Below are 25643 nucleotides of genomic sequence, written 5' to 3' on the forward strand. Positions count from 1 at the left end.
ACTGGCAGGCACCAGTGGCTCACACCTGTAATCCTAGTTACCCAGAAGGCAGAGACCAGGAGGATTGTGGTTCCAAGCCAGCCCAGGCAAACAGCTCTCTAGACTCTGTTTTGAAAAAACCTATCACAAAAAAGGACTGGTGGAATGGCTCAAGGTGTATACCCTGAGTTCAAACCCCAGTACCACAAAAAAAAAAAAAAAAAAGAATTATAGCAACCTTGTGATGTCGAAGATATTATTACTTAGGATTAAGCTAAAGTAGGTGCAAAGTTAGACATGGGTGATTGAAAGAAATAGGTTAGCTAGATACAGGTGGTGGGGCACGTTTGAGAAAGCCTGAGACAAAGTGTCTAAAAGTTGGAGGTGGGGATGTGGCTAATAAATAATGTCTTTCTCTTCTTCCCAGTCCCTCCCCACTTTCATTGTTAGAGAGTATGTATCAAACTTTCATTGCCCTAAATTGTTTTGTATCAATAATTGCTTGAACTAAATTGGCCACTGGCTATAAATGGAAATCTGTTAGTCTGAGGTTTTTGGGGGGTAGCGGGCGGGGACCTTGGGGAGTGAGGTTTAAGTTTCTTTGAAAAAAACAAATCAAGGTGACTACAAAAGAAAAACAAACGATGGGGGCCTCCCCAGAGGGTAAAGAGAGCCTAGCAGAGAGGTCTGGGGTATCAGGAAATGTCCAGGCACAGCTTTACCTTGATGGAGCTATACGGGAACCTCAGGTGACTGCCTTCTCTCTTGCCATTGACAATCCTGATGTGCGGAACTGTATCCCCTGAGTCTTGGGAGAGACATCATCCAGTGACCTAGAAGAAAAACTGAGAGGCCAGGAGATCCCAGGTTCCATCCATGGATGAAATTGAACTGGGAAGTAGCAGAGCAGCTTTGGGGGACCACTGGAGAGAAAGGAAGGCCAGTACTTCCCTCTAGTGGTAGTAATTTGTAATGACATCCTAATGGTCATCAGTGCTTTAACCACACATCCCACCCAGAATTGTGTTCCATATTCAGCCACCCTAGACAAGTGGTTGAAATGCCATTGGTCTTCCCTGAGGATGCCAGGTAGGATGACAGCACACACTTTCTCAACAAGCCCAAGGCGGAGACTCTTACAGCTACAAGAGACCTAGGGGGACACTCTGACCCTCGAGCAAGACCCACCCCAAAACATCCTTTTCCTGTCAAGAGCTTATTTATAAGACTCTCTGATAAGGCGACACCATCACTTCCTGTTTACTTAAGGGTAGATGAACACCCTGGATGGCAGCTAACTGCAGAAACAAAACACTGGTAAAATCTTCCTTTAAGCTAGGCATCCTTGGAAAGCAGCCCACAGACTAACCTCAATTGTCCCTGATTTTTAATTTCCACTTGGAGGCTGAAGAAAGTGAAATGTGGGGACGTTAAGTAGCTCAGGCCAGAATTCAAGCCTGTTTCAGTCTGACAGGCACCTGGCATCTGGCAGTTGTTCCCGAAATAGTGGCTGCTGTTGTTGGTATCAGTGTTAGTATCAGCATGGATATTACAGTTGAGGCTGCCAAGTGGGCTTTGGTATCTTACCTAGTCTGCTCGTGCATGTAATTTCTTCAGCAGTCTATCCTGAATCAGTGTCCTGCATTTGACTTTAACCAGTCTGGGTAGTGCACAGGCCTCCATATAAGCTCCTCCCCTGTGAGCCCTGCCCTCTGCTGGTCTCATAGGACCAGCAGGACCTGAGTGAGTCTGCAGGACCACACAGATGCCTGAGCCCATTGAGGTTTTTTTTGTTTTGTTTTGTTTTGTTTTTTGTATTCATATGTGTATACAATGTTTGGGTCCTTTCTCACCCCTTCCCCCACCCCCTCCCTTACCCCCCCCAAGTCCTCCCTCTTCCCCGCTACCCCCTCACTACCCGGCAGAAACTATTTTGCCCTTATCTCTAATTTTGTTGAAGAGAATATAAGCAATAATAGGAAGGACCAAGGGTTTTTGCTAGTTGAGGTAAGGACACCTATACAGGGAGTTGACTCGCATTGATTTCCTGTGCATGTGTGTTACCTTCTAAGTTAATTCTCCTTGAACTAACCTTTTCTCTAGTTCCTAGTCCCCTTCTATTAATTCCAGAGTATTTGCTACTCTTTTCTGTACCAACTTTAGAGTTTGGGGTCTGATATTAAGATCCTTGATCCATTCTCAGTTAATATCGGTATAGGGTGATATACATGGATCTAGTTTCAGTTTTTTGCAGACTGCTAACCAGTTTCCCAGCAGTTTTTGTTGAAGAAGCTGCTTCTTCTCCATCGTATATTTTTAGCACATTTGTCAAAGACAAGTTGGTTATAGTTGTGTGGCTTCAAATCTGGGTCCTCTATTCTGTTCCATGGGTCTTCATGTCTGTTTTTGTGCCAGTACCATGCTGTTTTTATTGTTATTGCCTTGTAATATAGTTTGAAGTTGGGTATTGTGATACCTCCAGCATTGTTCTTATGACTGAGTATTGCCTTGGCTGTTCATGGCCTCCTGTGTTTCCATATAAATTTAATGGTAGATTTTTCAATCTCTTTAATGAATGTCATTGGAATTTGATGGGAATTGCATTAAACATGTAGATTACTTTTGGGAGTATAGACATTTTTACTATGTTGATTCTACCAATCCATGAGCATGGGAGATCTCTCCACTTTCTGTAGTCTTCCTCAGTCTCTTTCCGCAGAAGTTTATAGTTTTCCTTGTAGTGGTCTTTCACATCTTTTGTTAGGTTTACACCTAGGTATTTGATTTTCTTTGAGGCTATTGTAAATGGAATTGTTTTCATACATTCTTTCTCAGTTTGTTCATTATTAGTGTATAGAAATGCTAATGATTTTTCTATGTTGATTTTATATCCTGCTACCTTGCTATAGCTATTGATGGTGTCTACGAGCTTTTGAGTAGAGTTTTTTGGGTCTTTAAGGTATAGGATCATGTCATCTGCAGATAGGGATATTTTGACAGTTTCTTTACCTATTTGTATTCCTTTTATTCCTTCTTCTTGCCTAATTGCTTTAGCTAGGAATTCCAGTACTATGTTGAATAGGAGTGGAGATAGTGGGCATCCTTGTCTAGTTCCTGATTTTGAGGGAATGGTTTCAGTTTTTCTCCATTAAGTATAATGCTGGCTGTAGGTTTGTCATATATAGCTTTTATAATGTTGAGGTACTTTCCTTCTATTCCTAGTTTTCTTAGAGCTTTTATCATGAAATGATGTTGGATCTTATCAAAGGCTTTTTCTGCATCTATTGAGATGATCAAGTGGTTTTTGTCTTTGCTTCTGTTAATGTGGTTTATTATGTTTATTGATTTTCGTATGTTGCACCACCCTGCATTCCTGGGATGAAGCTTACTTGGTCGTGGTGAATGATCTTTTTGATGTGTTGTTGAATTCGGTTTGCCATTATTTTATTGATGATTTTTGCATCAATGTTCATTAAGGAGATTAGCCTATAGTTCTCCTTTTTGGAGGTGTCTTTGCCTGGTTTGGGGATAAGCGTAATACTGGCTTCATAAAATGTGTTAGGCAGTTTTCTTTCCCTTTCTATTTCATAGAACAGTTTAAGGAGGGTTGGTGTCAGTTCTTCTTTAAAGATCTGATAGAATTCAGCAGAGAATTCATCAAGTCCTGGACTTTTCTTTTTGTGGAGACTCTTGATTGCTGCTTCAATTTCATTTTGTGTTATAGATCTATTCAGTTTATTAATATCCTCTTGGTTCAGTTTTGGATGATCCTATGTATCTAGAAATCTGTCCATTTCTTTAAGATTTTCCAATTTATTTTAATATAGGTTCTCGAAGTAGTCTCTGATGATTTCTTGGACTTCCATGGTGTTTGTTGTTATCTCCCTTTTTGCATTCCTGATTCTACTAATTTGAGTTTTTTCTCTCCTCATTTTAGTCAGGTTTGCCAGGGGTCTGTCAATCTTATTTATTTTTTTTAAGAACCAGGTTTTTTGTTTCATTGATTCTATGTTTTTTGTTTGTTTGTTTCTATTTCATTGATTTCAGCTCTTATTTTTATTATTTCTCTCCTTCTATTTGTTTTGGGATTTGCTTGTTCCTCTAGGAGTTTGAGATGTATCATTAGGTCATTGATTTGGGATCTTTCAGTCTTTTTAATATATATACCCATGGCTATAAACTTTCTTCTCAGGACTGCCTTTGCTGTGTCCCATAGGTTCCAATAGGTTGTGTTTTCATTTTCATTGATTTCCAGGAACTTTTTAATTTCCTCTTTTATTTCATCAATGACCCATTGTTCATTAAGTAATGAGTTATTCAGTTTCTAGCTGTTTGCATGTTTTTTGTCTTTACTTTTGTTGTTGAGTTCTAGTTTTATTGCATTGTGATCAGATAGTATGCATGGTATAATTTCTATTTTCTTATATTTGCTGAGGCTTGCTTTGTGCCCTAGGATATGATCTATTTTGGAGAAGGTTCCATGGGCTGCTGAGAAGAATGTATATTGTGTAGAAGTTGCATGAAATGTTCTGTAGACATAACTAGGTCCATTTGATCTTTGGTATATTTTAGATCTAGGATTTCTTTATTGATTTTTTGTTTGGATGATCTATCTATTGATGATAATGGGGTGTTAAAGTCTCCCACGACCACTGTGTTGGAGTTAATATATGCTTTTAGGTCCTTCAGGGTATGTTTTATGAAATTGGGTGCGTTGACATTGGGTGCACATAGGTTGATAATTGTTATTTCCTTTTGGTCTATTTCCCCTTTTATTAGTATGGAATGTCCTTCTTTATCTACATATCAATGTAGGTTTGATATCTACTTTGTCAGAGACAAGTATTGGTACTCCTGCCTGTTTTGGGGGGCCATAGGCTTGGTAAATCTTCTTCCAGCCTTTCATCCTAAGCCTATGCTTATTTCTGTTGGTGAAATGGTTCTCCTGTAATCAACAAATTTTATCTTCCTTTTTAATCCAGTTCATCAAATGGTGCCTTTTGATGGGGGAATTAAGTCCATTAACATTAAGTGTTAGTACTGATAGGTATGTGGTGATTCCTGTCATTTAGTTGTCTTAGTTGTTTGAAAGTTTGGTTGTGTGTACCTAAGTTGAGGTTACTCTCTACTTTCTTGCTTTTTCTTTTCCTGTAGTTTGGTGCTGCCTGTCCTTACATGGTTATGTTGGGTTTCACTTTCTGTGTGCAGAATCCCTTGAAGAATCTTTTGTAGTGGTGGCTTTGTGGTCACATATTGTTTTAGTTTCTACTTATCATGGAAGACTTTTATTGTTCCATCTATTTTGAATGATAGTTTGCTGGGTAGAGTATCCTAGGGTTGAAGTTATTTTCCTTCAGTGCCTGGAAGATCTCACCCCAAGCTCTTCTTGCTTTTAATGTTTCTGTTGAGAAGTCTGTTGTGATTTTGATGGGTTTACCTTTGTATGTTATTTGTTTTTTCTCTCTTACAGCCTTCAATATTCTTACTCGGGTCTCCGTATTTTTGTTTTAATGATAATATGCTGTGGGGTAGTTCTCTTTTGGTCTGGTCTGTTTGGTGTTCTGGAGGCCTCTTGCATCTGTATGGGAATAGATTTCTCTAGATTTGGGAAATTTTCTATTATTATTTTGTTGAATGTATTATGCATTCCCTTTGCTTGCACCTCTTCTCCTTGTTCAATGCCCATGATTCTCAGGTTTGGTCTTTTGATGGAGTCAGTGAGTTCTTGCATTTTCTTTTCAAAGGTCTTGAATTGTTTAACTAATAGTTCTTAGGTTTTTCCTTTTATTCATCTTCAAGTTCTGAGATTCTGTCTTCTGTTTGTTCTAGTCTGCTGGATTGGCCCTCCATTTTGTTTTGCGATTCTGTTTCATTCTTTTTTCTGAGGTTTTCCATATCCTGGGTCGTTTCCTCTTTAATATTGTCTGTTTTCATCCTGAGTTCATTTATCTCTTTATTGATCATGTTCTTTGTTTCACTTTGATGTTTACACAGTGCTTCTATGGTTTCTTTCATTTCTTCTTGTGCTTTTTCAAATTCTCTATTTTTGTTGTCTTGGAATTTCTTGAGTGTCTCCTGTATATTTTGGTTGACCATATCCAGTATCATCTCTATAAAATTCTCATTGAGTACCTGTAGTATTTTCTCTTTTAAATTATTCTTGTGGGCTTCATTGGGTTCTTTGGCATAGTTTATCTTCATTTTGTTGGAGTCTGGATCTGAGTATCTGTTTTCTTCATTTCCCTCTGGTTCCTGTACTAACTTTTTGCTGTGGAGAAACTGGTTTCCCTGTTTTTTCTGTCTTCCCATCATTGCCCTTGGTATTGTTATTGTCCCTGTACTGTGTGCAATTAAGTATTTTCTAGCTTGTAATAATAACAATGGTGATACTTAGAATGGAAGAGTGAGAGGAGATGGAAAGCAAAGAAGTTAAAGGAAAAGGGAAAAACAAATAAACAAGTAAAACAAACAAAAAAGTTTCAAAGATATAAATAGGGAGAAATAGTGTACTAATCAACAGTAAGCTAAACAGGCATTAGAGAGACAGAGAAATTAAAAAATCTCCAAGTTCAAATGCAATACAGTTTCAGTCTTAATAATTTTGGTGTTAGTCCCTCAGCCTCCAATCCTGGAGATGGTGTCTCAGAAGTAGTTCTGTCGTTGTCTCATCAAAGGGGAAAAAAACCAAATAAAACAAAACAAAACAAAAACACTACAAAGTGTCCCAAGTTCAAATGCAATACAGTTTCAGTAAGTTTTTCAGCATGCAGGTGTAGTTCGGTTGTTGTCTCATCAAAGGAAGAGAGAAAAAAAAAAGAGTCTGGAGACAGTTCTGTGAATGGCTATCTGAGGCTGTGGCTCAGCTGCCCGCTGCTGTCAGCCTACTGTTGCTTGAGGCTTTATTTATGCAGATTTCAGGGATGAGCTTAACACTCACCTGGCCCTGCAGGCTAAGTTTACTTAGAGTTTGCCTGGGCACAACTGCCACTGCTACAGGCTTTCCCCTTTCCAAGCACACTGGGGGAGGTGACACTGCACCCACTTTCTCAGGCCGTCGTGTTTATTTACAGTTCATGTGTGAAGTGGGTCTTCCCCCCTCTCCTGTGGAGTTTTCCTCCTACCGCCACTTTTACAATCTTTACCGCTCCTGGTTGCTGGGTGTGTGCGCTGCTCCTGCCTTCCCCGGCAGGCTTGTTTATTTACAGTTCCGTGAGGGATTTCCCCTCCCCCCACTTCAGCGCTCAGGGCGCCCTGCCCTCTCTGCTACATGTATTTTTTGTTGTTATTGCTTATTATTCAGTTTTTTTTTCTTTTTTCCCTGGGTGGGGGTCGATGTGTCCAGGGGGCTATGCTGATCTGGCCCAGGGTTGTCTGTGGGAGTACCACGTGCGGCTTAGCTCACCTTGTGGTCTGCATCTTCCCAAGCAGTCTGGGTGCTGGTGTCTGGCGGCATGGGAGCCCTGCTGGTTGCTCCGTTTAATGTGGAGTGGGGATGCTATGTGTGGGCTGGGAGTGTGAAGCAGTCATAGCTTTGCCTCTTCTCGGTGGTTTTTCCTGTAAGGTGTATCTCCAGCATCTCTCCAAGATTTTACTTTAGGAAGCACACTTTCTGCTTCCTCTCTCTGGCCGCCATCTTGGAATCCTTCCCATTGAGGCCTTTTATTACAGCACCTCACTGCCCTCATTTAGTTGCAAGTCATTATAATAAAATGTTTGTTCTTTCCAGCACTCAGGAGGGTGAAGATGGAGGACTGCAAATTGGAGGCCAGCTTGGGCTACATAGCAAGACCCTGTCTCAAAAATAAATGAAGCAAAATAAAAGCTTGCTCAGTGTTTTGTCAATCAAATTCTAAGCCTTTGAGAGCATCATTTTGATAGGCTAGGGAGGGGTCTAAGCCCTAAGAGCCAGATAGCACAGTCATTCAGGAAGGGTGAGCTCTCAGTGCTTGCCTGCCTTTAGAACAAGCAACTAATCTTACTTTGTTTACTAAACTTGCCAAACTCTTTCTCATCTGGGAAAAGAGTCTTAGGGATGGCCATGACAGAGACCCATGCAAGCTTGGTGCTACCAAAATGGAGATTTATTCCAAGGCCCAGGCCATTCTCTTATCCAGACACAAGAAGTACAGTTGGGCTGCATACTGGACAGGACTCAGAACAAGGAAAGTGTTGAGGGCAGAGCTACGAGGCATATGAAGCCTATGCAAATCCTAAGGGCATTTCCATGACTCCAACAAGGGAGATGTGAGAGAAATAAATGTAAAGTTCTTTCTTGGGTACTGTCAGCTTCACTGGAATCTGGGAGAAATGACTTATCCAGTTCTGTCTAGAATATACAGAAATGCATTGGTAATTCACATAGGCAGACAGTGGGCCAAAGCAGTTGTGTGGGCAGACTAGGTAAAGGAAAAGAATTCTTGTCCACGAGTGTTCAGGTATACAGGCTGTGTTAGGCCTTCACTTGCACTGAACACAGTTTTGAATTAACATTAGCCTTTGCTATACAGGGGTTAGATAACCCTGTACCTAGACTGTTTTTGAGCCAACTGTGGACTCCTTAGCATTCAGGAAGCACTAGATAGCTGCAAGGAAATTCAGTCATTTCCTGGTTACAGACTCAGAGCCTCAAAAACTGGTAATCTGGTGAATTGATCCATGTGCAGGGGCCTCCCTCCTGTTCACTTCCTCCTCCTCACCCACCCACTGAGAAGATGGCAAACTTTCTGTGTGGCTCATAAATGGTTTTTACTTTTTTTTTTTTTTTTTTTTTTTTTTAGTGGTACTGGGGGGTTTGAATTCAGGCCTTCATGCTTGCTAAGCAGGCACTCTACCACTTGAGCCACACCACCAGCCCTTTTTTGGTGTTGGGTATTTTCCAGATGGGGTCTCTCTAAGTATTTGCCCAGGCTGGCCTATATCTGCAGTCTTCTTGATCTCTGCCTCCCAAGTAGCTAGGATTACAGGCATAAACTCCAGCTGGTTTTTACATTTTTAAATAGTTGAGGAGAAAATCAAGAGAAAAATATTCTGTGACACATGAAAATCAAATGTCATTGCCATAAAGTTTTATTGGAGCCCAGCCACACCCTCTCATTTACATAGCATCTCTGGCTGCTTTATGGTTCCATCAGTGTTGAGACCATTTGTTCCACAAAGCCAAAATATCTTTATCAGGCTCTTTACAGAAAACTTTTAAACATTTATGGAGCCCTGCCTGTTGCTGCTAGAGCAGTCCTTTACACTTAGGTGTGAATAACTAATAACAGCCTAATTAACCCAGCTTTAACCTTCAGAGGAAAATTTGGATTGCAAGGGGAACAAACCTTAAGATAGAGATGAAGCCTACAGAGGTTCAATGTGTGTGTTGGGGAGGGGGAGGAAGGGGCTTCTAGCAACAGTCAGGGTTGAAGAAGATGCTGCAGAGCAGGACATCCCCATACCTCCAAAGCATGCTCTCAGATGTCTGCCATCAGTTCTCAGAGGTGTCTACACGGCAGCCTGAAATAAATTTTCATCACAGCTGCATAAACAGGATGTCTTCTCATCTCTGCCTCCACTTGTCAATAAGTTGTCCTTTCTTTAATTATTGATTATCCTTGTGCTTTATAATAAAAGTAGCTGCAACCTGCAAGTCTCAAAAGATTATTTGAAATTGTAGCTGATATTGGAATTATACCTTTTAGTTATAAATTATAATTTACTTTTGCCATGTAACTTGGCCAGAACTCTTAGCTAAAAATGACAGAAACCCACCTAAAATTGGCTTCAGCAAAGAGAATTTTTTTTATTGTTTTATTATTCATATGTGCATGCAAGGCTTGGGTCATTTCTCCCCCCTCCCCACCCCCTCCCTTACCACCCACTCCGACCCTCCCTCAATACCCGACAGAAACTATTTTGCCCTTATCTCTAATTTTGTTGAAGAGAGAGTATAAGCAATAGTAGTAAGGAACAAGTGTTTTTGCTGGTTGAGATAAGGATAGCTATACAGGGAGTTGACTCACATTAATTTCCTGTGCGTGTGTGTTACCTTCTAGGTTAATTCTTTTTTATCTAACCTTTTCTCTAGTTCCTGGTCCCCTTTTCCTATTGACCTCAGTTGCTCTTAAGGTATCTGCTTTAGTTTCTCTGCATTAAGGGCAACAAATGCTAGCTAATTTTTTAGATGTCTTACCTATTCTCACCCCTCCCTTGTGTGCTCTCGCTTTTATCATGTGCTCAAAGTCCAATCCCCTTGTTGTGTTTACCCTTGATCTAATGTCCACATATGAGGGAGAACATATGATTTTTGGTCTTTTGGGCCAGGCTAACCTCACTCAGAATGATGTTCTCCAATTCCATCCATTTACCAGCAAATGATAACATTTCATTCTTCTTCATGGCTGCATAAAATTCCATTGTGTATAGATACCACATTTTCTTAATGCACTTGTCAGTGGTGGGACATCTTGGCTGTTTCCATAACTTGGCTATTGTGAATAGTGCCACAATAAACATGGGTGTGCAGGTGCCTCTGGAGTAACTTGTGTCACAGTCTTTTGGGTATATCCCCAAGAGTGGTATTGCTGGATCAAATGGTAGATCAATGTTTAGCTGCAAAAAGAGAATTTAATGGCCCGTGTATTGGAAAGTTCTGGGGTAAACTAGCTTCAGGCATAGCTGGATTCAGGTGCTACAAGAAGTACTGTGTTCCTCAATTTAGCTCTTGGTTCTGCCTCATTCCAAGTTGATTTCATCCTTGGACAGTCTTTTCTCATGTGGCCACCATATGGCCCAGCAGCCATAGCTGGAATCTTACCTAGCAATCCAAGCAGAAATAATAATTCTTCCTGATAATTCCAGCAGATTCCAAGGCTAATGCCTATTGGTTCTGATTGGCTTGTCTTAAGTCATATGCTCACTACTGACCAATCCCTGTGTCCAGGGTATGTGAATTCACATTACCTAGACTGGGTCATGTGCCTTTCCTCTAGTCTCACTGGCAGGAAAACTGGCACAGGGGTGTCACTAGAACAAATGGAAGATGGGCAGGCAAAACAACAGCAATTTGTTATCCCACTATAAGTTGTAGAGTCCTTAAAATAGGCATAAATAAAAACAATCAAATGTTGCTTGGTAAGGATACTTTCTGAGAAATGCATCATTAGGCCTTCATCCTTATACAAACATTGTGGAGTGTACTTACACTTGTCACCTTATATGCCATCCTTCACTCCCAGAGCCATCATTATGCAGCCCGTGACTGTAACAGAGGCCTAAAAATGTGATGGGATTAGGATCTTTGATGCAACATAAGTAAGGAAGGTTGACCTCCACCTGCTAGGACCTCTTGCCCCCTGGCCTGGGCCCCTGGGGGAACCTGACCCTTCCACCTGCCTCTTGCCCCCCAGAATCTGAAGCGAGTGGCTGAAGTATGGATGGATGAGTACGCTGAGTACATTTACCAACGCAGGCCAGAGTATCGCCACCTCTCTTCTGGGGATGTAGCAGCCCAGAAAAAGCTCCGAAGTTCCCTGAACTGCAAGAGTTTCAGGTGGTTTATGACCAAGATTGCCTGGGACCTGCCCAAATTCTACCCACCTGTGGAGCCCCCAGCAGCAGCTTGGGGGGAGGTGAGTGTGAGGCCCAGGGCTGCTGCATGATCTATGGGGGTCTGTCAGAACACAAGTTCAGACACAGTAATATACCCCTGGAAAGGTACAAATGTGAAACTTTTCGCCCTTTGCCTTTTCCTGGTAGGATTTATTTTTGTTTTTGTTTTTGATTTGTTATTTAGTGTTGTAAGTATAGAAAAATTAAAACTTTTTTAGCATGAATTTCACCTTTCATCTTTATATTATACAATACCAGGTTTTTTGGAGGTTTTAGTTTTTGTTTGTTTGTTTGTGGTGCTGGGGATCGAACGCAGGACTTCAAGCATGCTAGGCTCTACCAGAGCCACACCCCCAGCCCACAGAGACAGTTTTAAATGCAAATTAAGAGTATGTAACTCACACTCCCAGTGAGTGAAGTGACCTAGTCTGTATTTTATCCTCCTACCTCCAGAGTATTTCTTACCCAAATTGCTTGGGTTCAGACTCCCACACCTTCTGTCTGAATGGCTGAGGGATATGGGCCATTGTTGTTCTTCAAACCAGAGGTGGGTGGGGCTGGACTTCTGCCACCTCTTGCCATTCACCTCCCCTAAAAGGCAGAGATTTTCCAAGACATACAGCAAAGACTTTGTGTCCTTTTCTAGTGGTTTCCAAGGTTTAATCCCTGAACCACTTACACCTGGTTCACCTGGAATGGGGATAAACTTCTGTTCCTCAACCCATTGAATCAAATTCTCTAGGCTTGAGGCCAGGGAGTTAGGCTTTTAACACACATGCACACACTGTCACCGATAGACCCCACTCCCTGATGGTGACTCTGCTGAGGATGCGCTCTGTGGATGAGTATCCTCTATTGAGGGGGAGGGCACTTCCAGCAGCCCAGGGCAAGCTTCATTAAGACAATTCATAGCTAAACCCATCTACCTCTGCCTTGGTTCCCCTTCCACCCAAGCAGAAGCCCCATGGGTATGTTGAGGCACTTTATGGTTCACTCCTGCCCTCTTTCCCTCTCAGATTCGCAATGTGGGCACAGGGCTGTGTGCAGACACAAAGCATGGTGCTCTGGGCTCCCCACTGAGGCTGGAGAGCTGTGTCCGGGGTCGTGGGGAGGCTGCGTGGAACAACATGCAGGTAAGGGCTACTCCTCAGGATGCTGCACCATATGTACCTGGAGTACTCAGTGCTGGGGGGCTGAGGCCATGGGTCAGCCATGAATGACAGATGTCAGCCAGAGAAGTTCAGGAGCTTCCTCAACTCCACGGAAAGGGTGTTCTTGCACATTGCAGATCCAATCATCAATCTGGACTGTTTGGGTTACAGTTGACACACACCCATACCCAACCCCGGTAGCCTTCAATAAAGAGGGAGTTATTAGCTCTGTCACTAGGAAGTCTTGGTGATGTCATCTAGATCTCTTTGGAATCTTCTTCCTTCTCCATTGGCTTACTTCTCAACCTGGCTCTTCCCTCATGGTGGCAGATGTGACCCTCAGCAGCCCCCAGTAGACACACATGGGCCTTGTAAGAGTTCTGGAGTATCTCCGGGGTCCTGAGGTATGAGGTGCCTGAGGTATGAGGTGTGGTGGGATGGGGTCTGGTCAGCCTCATCTGCAGGACAGGAAGGAAGTAGTGGGCGAGGTCAGGTCCTCCAGGGGTCCTTCCCCATGGATGTTACCAGGAAAATACGGACCAAGGCAGACTTGAGGGTGACCTGTCCTTACTGTAGATTTTATGGCATTTTGGACATTTTCGGTGATATAAGCCTATTAATACAGTCCTCTGCAAAAATAGGACTCGAATGGAGTGTATGGTACACCCCAAGAAAAAGCAATGTACCTGTGTCTTAGCCTGTCTTCTGTTGCCACAGACTAGATAATTTATAGAGAATAGAGGTTTATGTAGCTCACTGTTCATACAGTTCTGGAAGTCCAAGAACATAGGGTCAGCATCTGGGAGCTTTCCTACTGTGTCCTCACATAGCAGAGGAGAAACAGAGCATGCTTGCTAGTTTGGTCTCTCTTCCTCTTATAAAGTCACTAAAGCAATCTTGGCTCCTCCCCCATGCCCTGTCTAATACTAAGTATTTCCCAAAGTCCTTACCTCCAAATATCATTAACATATAACTTTAGGGATTAAGTTTCCAACCTAGGAATTCTAGGGGATGCACCCTATTGCAACCTCTTAAATGACACAGCAAGCAGCCTGATGCTGTGTGCCCCTCTTCTGAAATGCTTATCAGTCTGCCTCCTCTTTTCTTGGTAAAAATTCTTAGTAGATAGTCGTTTTCCCTAATTAATTCTTCTGAGTTCTCCAAACTTCACCCCACCCTAGGACTCCAAAAGAGACCAGGAAAAAAACATGGTTAGGATGTACCCAGGGCTCTTGGCCTCAGAAAAGCCTCCATGTGTGACAAGTACACATAAATACCTGAAGACTTAAGCAAACAGGCAACAGAAGGGTGCCTGGGTGTAGCTGTGCCATCACCTCCTGTATCAGAAGTCTGACAGACCCATGACTCCACTGGGAACTGTGCCCCTGTCCTCTGTGAGGGAGAAATGCATGTCTAAAAGACAACCCCTGAGCTGAGCAGGGCCTAGAAAATAGCCATGTAGGAGGCAGTGGCTGTCCTCCCCACCACCACCACAAAGACTGCTTCCAGGCAAAATGGAGGACCAGAGACTGACTTACTGTCATGCCAGAAGCCACCAAAACCAGACAAAATATGTTTTTTTTTAAGAGAGTGGACATCAGCCACTGAGAGTAACCCTTAAGAGGTGAGAACCCACATCGATCCCTGTAGTCACCCCAGGTTCCTTCCTTGAGACATTCAAGTCCACAGGTCAGAGAGAGAGAACCCGAGTGGAGCCAGGCAGACTGCAGAACTGAGGAGACAAGCTGAGAAAATAGGAGACCAAGGGAGAGCTCAGAGAGCACTTCTGAGGTAAATCCAGGCCCAAATAGCTTCCTTAGTGACTTCTACCAAACACTTAAACAGATTTTGCAATTCTACAGAAATCCTTCCTTTACAAGTAAAGGAAGGAATACTTGCCAGTCTAATTTATGAAACCCGTATTACCGTAATACCAAACCCAAACTAAAATGTAAGCCCAACCACAAACCAACATTTCATGAGCATAGATGCAAAAAGTTCTAAACAAAATTTTAGAAAACCATATTCAACTGTACATAAAAAGGGTAATATATAATGACCAAGTGCATTTTATCCCAGAAATGCATGATTGGTTTAACATTAGAAAATTAATCAATATGATTCAACATATTAAAAAGAAAAACCAAATAGTCACCTCATTTTTTTCTTTTTTCTTTGGTTTTCTTTGTTTGTTTTGGTTTGGTTTTTTGGGGTTTTTTTGGCAGTACTGGAGTTTGAACTCAGGGCCTTACACTTGCTAGACAGGTGCTCTGCCACTTGAACAACTCCACCAGCCCTTCTTTGTGTTGCATATTTTCAAGGTACTGTCTCTCAAACTAATTGCCCAGGCTGGCTTCGAAATGTGATCCTCGTGATCTCTGCCTCCTGAATAGCTAGTATTATAGGCGTGAGCCACTGACACCCAATGTCACCTCATATTTATACCCAGAAAAAAGCATTTGACAAAATCGAATAACCATTCCTGGCAAATCAGGAATAGAAGGGAGCTTCCTCAACTTGATCAAGGGAATCTATGAAAAACCCACAGCTAGCCTCAGACTTAGTGGTAAAAGGCTAAATGCTTCCTCCCTGAGATAAGGAGCAAGACAGTGCCACCTGATCTCTTCATTTCTATTCAACACTGCAATTCAACAAGACAAGAAAAAGAAATGAGAGTCATCCAGATGGGAAAGAAAGACAGCTGACTCTATTTGTAGAGTACATGAGCATCTATGTAGAAAATTCTATTAAAAGTTTAAAGGACTAACACTGCCTGATTTCATGTTACATTATAAAGCAACAATTGTTAAGGACAGTGTGCTGTCAACATAAAGAATAATGGAACAGAAGAAAGTTTAAAAGTGAACCACATGTATAAGGACAAAAGATTTTTGATGTAGTGTGAAGGCAGTTCAATGGAGAAAAGATAAGTATTTTTCAAAAACTGATACTGGAACAATTGGATATCCATATGTAAAAAACAAAAAAGATGTACATTATGCCATCTATAAAAATTGACTCAATAAATCATAAGCCTATACATAAAACCTAAAATAAAAAGCATTTAGGAGGACTGGGGGTATAGCTCAGTGGTAGAGCACTTGTCCAGTAGATGCAATGTCCTGGGTTCAATCCCCAGTACAACAAAAACAAAAAAAAGCCTTTAGGGAAAAAATTAGGCAAAGGTAAAGGGGTTTATGACCTTGAGTTAAGCCATGATTTCTAACACCAAAAATGCAATTCCAAAAGAAAAAAGTTGAATTGGACTTCAAAATGAAAACTTTTAGCAAGTGTGGTGGTGTATACTTGTAATCTCAGCCCTCCACAGGCTGAGGCAGAAGGAACACAAGTTCAAGGCCAGCTTGGGCTACACAGCAAAACCTTGTCTAAAAAAACAAAAAGAAAACCTGTTCTTTAAAGGACAATGTTAAGACTGGAAGAAAGTGTTTGTAAAGCATATCTGATTAAGGACTTGTATGTAGAATATATAAAAACCTCTCAAAACTCAATAATAAAAATTTTTAAGGGGACCAGAAACTAGAGAAAAGGTTAGATCAAAAAGAATTAACCTAGAAGGTAACACCCACACACAGGAAATCAATGTGAGTCAATGCCCTGTATAGCTATCCTTATCTCAACCAGCAAAACCCCTTGTTCCTTCCTATTATTGCTTATACTCTCTCTACAACAAAATTAGAGATAAGGGCAAAATAGTTTCTGCTGGGTATTGAGGGGGGGAGCGGGAGGGGGTGGAGTGGGTGGTAAGGGAGGGGGTGGGGGCAGGGGGGAGAAATGAACCAATCCTTGTATGCCTATATGAATAATAAAAGAAAAATGAAAAAAAAAAAAAATTTTTAAATGATCAAAGACTTGTAGACACACTGCTAAAGAAAGTATGGAAAATAAACATAATGAAAATGCTTATCTGGGCATGGTGACACATACTTGTCATTCCAGCACTCTGGAGGCTGAGGCAGAAGTACCATAAGTTCAAGGCCAGCCTGAGCTACACTGGGAGACCCTGTCTCATAAAAAACAAAATGTTTAACTTCATTAGCTGTTAGAGGAAGTGGAAATCACAATTACAATGAGAACCACCACACACCTACATAAAGACCGACCACACCATAGGTTGGCAAGGCTGTGGATGACCTGGAACTGTGCCATGCTGGTGGGATGCAAATGTACCATTTACCTTCCTTGGAAAGCAGTTTGGCAGCTTCTCTGAAAGCAAAACATCCATCAGTGAGCCATCCATCCATCCAAAAGAAAACATATGGCCCCACAAAGACTTGTACACAAATGTTCATAGCAGCTTTCTTTGTAACAGCCCCAAACTGGAAACAACCCAGATGTTCAAGAATATGGAAATGGGGTGCCATGCGGTGAGATGCTACTCAGCAATAACAAGAAGTGAGCTGTTGATAAATGCTGTTACAGCTGGGCGAATCACAGCAAAATTAAAGAAACCAGACCGAAGAGAATATATACTGTATGATCCCTTTTATATAAAACTCTAGAAATTACAAGTGAATCTCTAATGGCAGAAAGCAGACCAGTAGGGACATGGTGTGGAGAGACAGGAGGAAGAGATGACCCAGGGGCATGAGGCACTTTGGGGGTGATAGATATGTTACTGGCTTGCTTGTGATGAGGATTTTAGGCATAAATACATCAAAACATCATATTGTACACTTTAAATGTGTGCAGTCCATGGCCAATTAGTCTTCAATAAAGCAGCTGGGGAGAAAATGAAGCTCATCCACCAAATGCAGCGTGGACCCCGTCAGGATCCTGGTTCAGACAGACTGTGAAAGAAATCCAAGAATCCTTGAACTCTGGATGATTAGCAGCACTGAAGACTTTGTATGGACTTCCATTTGTTACAATGGTATTCCTGCAGCAGTTACACCTGACATGATATGGTAACATGGTAGGAATAGTGATGGGGATAGAGCTGGAACAAGGTTGCCAGTGAGTTGGAAACTTCTGAAGCTGGGTGATTAGAACAGGAGGGACAGTCAATAGATTCTTCTTTGGACCTCCATGTTTAAATTTTCCATAATTTAAAAACCACTGGAAAAAGAAAGAGCATTCCTGGCTTTTCTTTCTCTATCACGTCCCTTTCTTTTTTCCTATACCTGCTCAGGTATTCACCTTCACCTGGAGGGAGGACATCCGGCCTGGAGATCCTCAGCACACCAAGAAGTTCTGCTTTGACGCTGTCTCCCACACCAGCCCAGTCACCCTCTATGACTGCCATAGCATGAAGGGCAACCAGCTGTGGAAGTACCGTGAGGTAAGAGGAGATACGTGGCCAGCTGGAGTGTTTGGGAATGGTGTAGTGCCTCACTGCTTCTTCAACAAAACCCACCACTCATTAGTTCCACAAACCTGCCATGCCCGATTTTCCATGCATTCAGGAGAAGCCAGAAACCCGTATTTCTATGTGAAATCTCCAGTTCTAAACATTGGCAGCAGAGTTCTTTTAGAAATAAAGAAAGCAAAACCACACCAGGAGAACCAGCAGAATTTGACAGGAGGCAGACAGTGTTGAGGCCGAGCCTGGTAGTGGTGCGATCACCTCTGTCACATCCCTGGCAGAACGCAGCCATGGGCAGGCTAAGGGGAGGGGAGACTGGGCAGTGTCTGGCGTGCCAGGAAGAGGACCAGCTGGTCTGTGAGCAGCCACCCAGTCTCTTCCTTGCTTCCCCATTGTATCCTTGTTACTCCTGTGTGTTTCCCTATCCCCATCACTGCCTGGCTGATGACCTCCCTGTCTTGTAGGACAAGTCCCTGTACCACCCTGTCAGTGGCAGTTGCATGGACTGCAGCGAAAGTGACCACAGGATCTTCATGAATGCCTGCAACCCCTCCTCCCTCACCCAGCAGTGGCTGTTTGAACACACCAACTCAACAGTCTTGGAAAAATTCAACAGAAACTGAACACTAGGGTCGCCTCGGCAGGCCTGATGGGCCCCTCTGACACCATAGCCTTCCTCTCTGGATGAAGGCAGGGCCTCTGTGACACCATGATCTAAAAGGCGCTCACCAAATGGTTCAGGGGAAAGGGCTCTAGAGGCAGGGGGTCTGCCTGGCCCTTCAGCCCCTAAGTTGTAGGGGTGGGGTAGAGAGCAAATCCCACAAAGGACCTTATGAGAAGGCAGAGTTTGCTTTAATCCCTGCTGATACTGATGCAAAGTAGGGGGCCCTTTCAACTTTGTCACTATGTCCCCTTGAGAATTATGTGGGAGACTACCAGGGTACCCAAAAATGAGTCCTGAAAGGTTGCCCAGCCCTCTGGTGGCTTTCATACTTGACAGTGCCCTAGAGAGAGAGGTACAATTTGCCTGTTGGAGGCAGCTTTTAGCACCAATGCCACGAGCTGCAGCAGAAGGGGCTTTTGGTTCCTGTCTGTGTGGGAGTGCCTACCATTACTGCCCAGTTTCTGTTCTTGACGACTGGTCAAAGGTCAGATCAGAGTGCTCAATATTGAATGCTGGCCAGCAGCTGTGGATTATGGGACTCTCCCTCTGGTCCTCTGGGTATTTGAAATACCCATTTCTGTGCAATCCGGGCACAAAGACAGCCCAGCCACCAGCTTTTGGGGGCTAGTTCAAATGGCCTTGCCATAAAAAAGGCCAAGTAGACCTCCAAAATAGCAATGCTGGACAAATTGTCCTGATCCATGCTTCCATTTTTTTTTCCCTTCTCCTGGACAATTACCTGCCTCAAGAGAGGAACAGGGGTGCTGTGAGGTGCTCACCTCCCAGAGGCTGGAGGCTTCCAGGATCAACTGTGGGTATGATGCCTAGCCTCCAACCTCATCATGGTTCTAGTTCACATAGAACTGTAGGATTTCTAAACAACTCTATGATTCCATTGCCAATAGAACGCTCTATAGGATTCTGGTGTTCTAGCATCCAATGTGAGATTCTAGAATGTTGTGCAGCAGCCAAGTGCAATACAGTCAGGCAGCCCCCAGCCTATAGATACCTGTGAAATCTAAGGTTGGAAGTGGGGTGGGGGGAGCAGGGAACCTATGTCTGTTAGCTGCATCAGAAGCTTTGGTACAACACAGATCTCAGCAAAGACCAGAAGCTCTGGAACCCCCACCATCATCGAAGCTGTGGTCTCATTTGCAGTGGAGAAAAGAAACCAGATATATATCCAGCTCCATGCCAGCCCTTCATGTTTACCTTTTGCTCTGTTTAACTATGTCAGACTCCCAGAGGGTTCCCAAACGAATAGGAAGCATTTCTGTAACCAACCTGCTACCCACTGATTCAGAAATAGAAATCTCATCCACAACACATGGCATCTACCAGCTAGCTCAGCAAATACTTGAAATCAGTATTCCAATTAGAGTTGGGTTACTCGATTTGCCAATTAAATAACTGAGACATAAATCTGGGAACAGAGCCACAAATCTGCCTTTGAAATGCTGGGATCTCAAGGCCATCAGTTATGGGGGGCGGCAGAGAACACTCCCAACTCCCCCACCCAGAAAGAACATGTAGCTGGCAGAGGCCCACTTCACTGCAGCCCACGTGCACAGACAGCTCACTCGTCCATCCCTAGGGTCCTTTTCCAGATGAGGGCTCTGTATCTATAGAAAGGTGTCAGAAACAGGCTCCTTCTGGAATCCAGAATGAGAATAACAAGAGTGGTGCAATTGGGGAAGTTGGATCATCAGAGAGTGATGCAGCATCATTCAAATAAAAACTGTGCCTTTTTAAAAGAAATGCAAATGTACAGCAAATCCCTAAACTTGAACCATTTCCTAGTGCCTTGTTAGACAAACAGGAAGGGGTGGTGTGGGAGAGGGGAACATTTTTGGTGGTGTGTGAAGTTCATACTGGATGAGTGTGTTTCATAATGTCTCATTTCAAGCAGGAGATGTTGGGCCTACAGCAAGATCTGAGACCAAGAGGCCTCAAGACAGGGCCAGCTGTCCCAGTGAGTGCAGGAACATACCCAGTGAAAGGGCAGCTCGGTGTATCGTGGCCTCCAAGGGCCTTGAAGCCCTGAGAGAAGGCCTTGCATTGCTTCTTTGGGCCCTGGTGGGGGCCATGCCTGTGGCCCCCAAATAATAGAGTGCTCAACCTGTCCCTCACCAGTGGGATAAAGGTATATAGGACACTAACTAGACTCCCAGGTGGCTCCTGAGAGGGTTCGCAGTGTTCTTGGTCAGACCAGGATCCTGTGGAATGCAGGAGAAGCCACAGGCCACCCTAGGCCTTCTCTTTCCCTTTCCCTTGCTTTGTTTCTCCTCCCAGGGCTGGTTCACACCCTAAACAGGGCAGGGCTTTTATATTTGCTGGGCCCTCATCAGCAGGTCCTGAGACTTGACAAAAGTGTGTAATAGGGGAAGGAAGGGCAGCACTGTGTTGTTTCAATGGCAGTGACTCACTGCAAATGCCAAGCCCTGCACTGTTTTGACCTTGTGTTTGGAAACTAGCTGTCTCAAGGATTCAGGTTTCTGCTCATATTCCAGCGGATACTCAAAAAACTCAGCCAGGACCTGTAGAGATGCCACAGCCAAGTAATGGGAAACTGTTACCCTTCTAAAGCTTTTGTCAGAGGATGAGGTCAGAAAACAGGGTGTGGCTAGAAAGTATGGGAACCCTGTGACCCACCAGCAGCCTTTCCAAAGGAGGGTCTCCAGACATATTTCAAAATGCAGTATCTACTTTGAGGCCTTTGGAGGTGGCTAAGTTTGTGAAAAGCCATTCTACTGCCTCCAATTGAAGCTTTCAACTTTGAAAACAGCCCAAAAACTGCTGATTCTTTCCTTTATGAAGAAATAGCTCAGAGGCAGAAGGCTGTGCATCTGCAGAAGAGATGGATGGACAGACATGGCAGTAGGGCCTGAGAGAAAATGTAGTCTTTTTACAGCACATGAATTTCCAAAGTGCATACTGCATTCACGTTCAAACCTCATCCTACCTGTTGTTTTCTTTCTGTGCATCTATCTCTGTTTTTCAGTCTCTGGGATCTCAGGAGTGTGCCTGAGAAATGGGGAGTCCTTGCTTCAATGATCCTTAGTTCCTACAGACGGTAATCTTTTGTGAGTCCTAGGAGAATATGCACCTGTAATGTTGTCTGAAGATTTAAAAGAGAAAAGGGACAGGGAGTGCAGTTCTGCTTCAGAATTCTTTATTGCGTTCCACTAATGCTCCTTGTGAAAAATCCAAGTAATATTTTAATTCAAACTTGATCTTCAGCCGAGGCCCTGCCCCCTTCGAGTGGAAGTGGGACCTACATACCAGGTGACAAGGCCATCCCAGCATCTCCCAAATGGCTTAGATTCAGCTGTGCCAGCCAACAGGGTCAGGCTCCTGCGCTACCACTGGTTTGGAGACCAGGGTCCAAGAGCTGCAGGCAGGACATAGTTAGGAAGCCAGGGATTCCTCAGAGAAAGCTCAAGGCCCCCAGCCTCCCGCCTCCTGCCTGGAAAAGTGAGCCTTTATAAAGAAATGACTACCACGTATAATTGTGACTGTGATTGTTGTCAAATAAACCTCCAGACTTTGTCTAAAGTGGTCTCTGACATGTTCCTTGTGTCCCATTCTCCTTCTACCAGTGCCTACATATCACTAAGCAGCTGCTTAGTACCCAGATGCTCTTCTGGGTGCTGAACAAAATTCATTTTAGAGAGTAAGGCAGATCTAAAACAGTGAATATGATTTCAGGCACAATAAGGCTATGAAGGATATGAAGCAGTGGTATTTTAGAGACTGGGGTGAGAGTCAGCATTAGTTAGAAAGATCAGGGAATGCCTCTCAGAACTGAAAGAGGAAAGCGTATGAACCAGGAGGTGATGGGGGAAGGAGAGTTCTGAGTAGAGTGAACAGCTCCTGCAAAGGCCCTGAGGCAGGAAAGTGTTAGAAGAGGACAAGGGGGTAAGCTCAAAGACTTGGGCAGGGAAGCCCACAAAGTCTTAGAGATTAAACCAAGAGTGGGACAATTCAGGAGGATAGTGACAATATGAAATAAGCTGTACTCAATTCTAATGCTTACCCACAAATACATGTTTTATCAAAACATTTCTGTGCTGTTGGGTATTAGTTTTATCTGATACCATGTGGCAGAATACTCAGCTTTTCAAAAATCTCAGAGGGATCTTGTGCAAAATATCTCCACCTATGCCTCGGGTTCACAGTAACATGACAAGTTTTGGATGACATTTTCAGCTCCACTTAGAATCCTATGGTTGCCTGGGAGGTGGGGCTGCCAGTGGAGGTAGGAATAGAAGCTGCCTCTGGTGCTGTCACTCAGGGCCCACCAGAGGGCACTGTGAACCATGGCTTGGAGAAGGCTGAACACAACACCCCAGGAATCAACATGTTTTCTTAAAGGTCCTAGCTCATCAAGTTCCTTTCTTTGCAGACAAAAAAAAACTGGAGCCCAGAGAAACCCTGACCCACAGTGACTGTGGTGAAGGACAATCTACCAGATTGCTTTGCAGATGTAGGGAGATGCTGTTTTTTACAACCCTTGACCCCTGGTGTTCCCAGATTCTCAGAAGAATTCCATGAAATAGATGTGACAAAACTATTAGCTATTCCTTCAATAAAAATGTTTCCAGTTCCAAACCTAGGCCAGACCCTCTGCATTTCAAGATTGATGAGCCAAAACAAACATACTGCTTTGAAGAGCAAACATAAACAAATGACCATCAAAATGAGTGCACACTTTGATAAGATCCAACACCATTTCATGATAAAAGCTCTAAGAAAACTAGGAATAGAAGGAATGTACCTCAACATTATAAAAGCTATATATGACATACCTACAGCCAGCATTATACTTAACGGAGAAAAACTGAAACCATTCCCTCTAAAATCAGGACCTAGACAAGGATGCCCACTATCTTCACTCCTATTCAACATAGTACTGGAATTCCTAGCTAAAGCAATTAGGCAAGAAGAAGGAATAAAAGGAATACAAATAGGTAAAGAAACTGTCAAAATATCCCTATTTGTAGACATGATCCTATACCTTAAAGACCCAAAAAACTACTCAAAAGCTGCTAGACACCCTCAATAGCTATAGCAAAGTAGCAGGATATAAAATCAACATAGAAAAATCATTAGCATTTCTATACACTAATAATGAACAAACTGAGAAAGAATATATGAAAACAATTCCATTTACAATGGCCTCAAAAAAAATCAAATACCTAGGTGTAAACCTAACAAAAGAGGTGAACAACCTCTACAAGGAAACTATAAACTTCTGAAGAAAGAGATTAAGGAAGACTAGAAAGTGGAGAGATCTCCCATGCTCATGGATTGGTACAATCAACATAGTAAAAATGTCTATATTCCCAAAAGTAGTCTACATGTTTAATGCAATTCCCATCAAAATTCCAATGACATTCATTAAAGAGATTGAAAAATCTACCGTAAAATTTATATGGAAACACAAGAGGCCACGAATAGCCAAGGCAATACTCAGTCAAAAGAGCAATGCAGGAGGTATCAGAATACCTGACTTCAAACTATATTACAAAGCAATAACAATAAAAACAGCATGGTACTGGCACAAAAACAGACATGAAGACCAGTGGAACAGAATAGAGGACCCAGATATGAAGCCACACAACTATAACCAACTTGTCTTTGACAAAGGTGCTAAAAATATACAGTGGAGAAAAAGCAGCCTCTTCAACAAAAACTGCTGGGAAAACTGGTTAGCAGTCTGCAAATAACTGAAACTAGATCCATGTATATCACCCTATACCAAGATTAACTCAAAATGGATCAAGGATCTTAATATCAGACCCCAAACTCTAAAGGTGATACAGGAAAGAGTAGGAAATACTCTGGAGTTAGTAGGTATAGGTAAGAACTTTTTCAATGGAACCCCAGCAGCATAGCAACTAAGAGATAGCATAGATAAATGGGACTTCATAAAACTAAGAAGCTCTGCTCATCAAAAGAAATGGTCTCTAAACTGAAGAGAACACCCACAGAGTGGGAGAAAATATTTGCCAGCTACACATCAGACAAAGGAGTGATAACCAGAATATATAGGGAACTTAAAAAACTAAATTCTCCCAAAACTAATGAACCAATAAAGAAATGGGCAAGTGAACTCAACAGAACTTTCTCAAAAGAAGAAATTCAAATGGCCAAAAAACACATGAAAAAATGCTCATCATCTCTAGCAATAAAGGAAATGCAAATTAAAACCACACTAAGATTCCACCTCACCCCTATTAGAATAGCCATCATTAGCAACACCACCACCAACAGGTGTTGGCGAGGATGCGGGAAAAAGGAACCCTCTTACACTGTTGGTGGGAATGTAAACTAGTACAACCACTCTGGAAAAAAATTTGGAGGCTACTTAAAAAGCTAAACATAGATCTACCATTTGATCGAGCAATACCACTCTTGGGGATATACCCAAAAGACTGTGACACAGGTTACTCCAGAGGCACCTGAACACCCATGTTTATTGCAGCACTATTCACGATAGCCAAGTTATGGAAACAGCCAAGATGCCCCACTACTGACGAATGATCAAGAAAATGTGGTATCTATACACAATGGAATTTTATGCAGCCATGAAGAAGAACGAAATGTTACCATTTGCTGGTAAATGGATGGAATTGGAGAACATCATTCTGAGTGAGGTTAGCCTGGCCCAAAAGACCAAAAATCGTATGTTCTCCCTCATATGCGGATGGAATTGGAGAACATCATTCTGAGTGAGGTTAGCCTGGCCCAAAAGACCAAAAATCGTATGTTCTCCCTCATATGCGGACATTAGATCAAGGGCAAACACAACAAGGGGATTGAACTTTGATCACAAGATAAAAGCGAGTGCACACAAGGTAGATATGAGGATAGGTAAGACACCTAAAAAATTAGATAGCATTTGTTGCCCTCAATGCAGAGAAACTAAAGC

General features: G+C 42.7%; 1 protein-coding gene and 1 long non-coding RNA gene across 4 annotated transcripts in view; one reads left to right on the forward strand and one right to left on the reverse strand.

Moving 5' to 3' along the window:
• The window catches only part of Galnt10 (polypeptide N-acetylgalactosaminyltransferase 10), a 252371-nt gene extending 230107 nt beyond the window's left edge, over positions 1 to 22264 (forward strand). The window contains exons 9-12 of one of the 3 annotated variants that reach the window (XM_074057059.1): positions 11370 to 11591; positions 12588 to 12704; positions 17872 to 18021; positions 18510 to 22264. In XM_074057059.1, coding sequence (XP_073913160.1) covers positions 11370 to 11591; positions 12588 to 12704; positions 17872 to 18021; positions 18510 to 18668 — 648 coding nt within the window. In that variant the 3' untranslated portion in view covers positions 18669 to 22264. Of the gene's footprint in view, positions 1 to 11369; positions 11592 to 12587; positions 12705 to 17052; positions 17835 to 17871; positions 18022 to 18509 lie in introns of those variants that run through there. The other 2 variants (XM_074057060.1, XM_074057061.1) reach the window with 2 other exon arrangements.
• Positions 1 to 25643, reverse strand: part of LOC141417839 (uncharacterized) — a 63430-nt gene that overhangs the window by 13860 nt on the left and 23927 nt on the right. Inside the window, exons 3-4 of the long non-coding RNA XR_012442454.1 lie at positions 9420 to 9604; positions 702 to 812 (exon numbers count right to left, since the gene is read on the reverse strand). This is a non-coding gene — a long non-coding RNA (uncharacterized lncRNA). The remainder of the gene's footprint in view (positions 1 to 701; positions 813 to 9419; positions 9605 to 25643) is intronic.

The sequence above is a fragment of the Castor canadensis genome, chromosome 16, assembly GCF_047511655.1.
Source record: "Castor canadensis chromosome 16, mCasCan1.hap1v2, whole genome shotgun sequence".
NCBI lineage: Eukaryota > Metazoa > Chordata > Mammalia > Rodentia > Castoridae > Castor > Castor canadensis.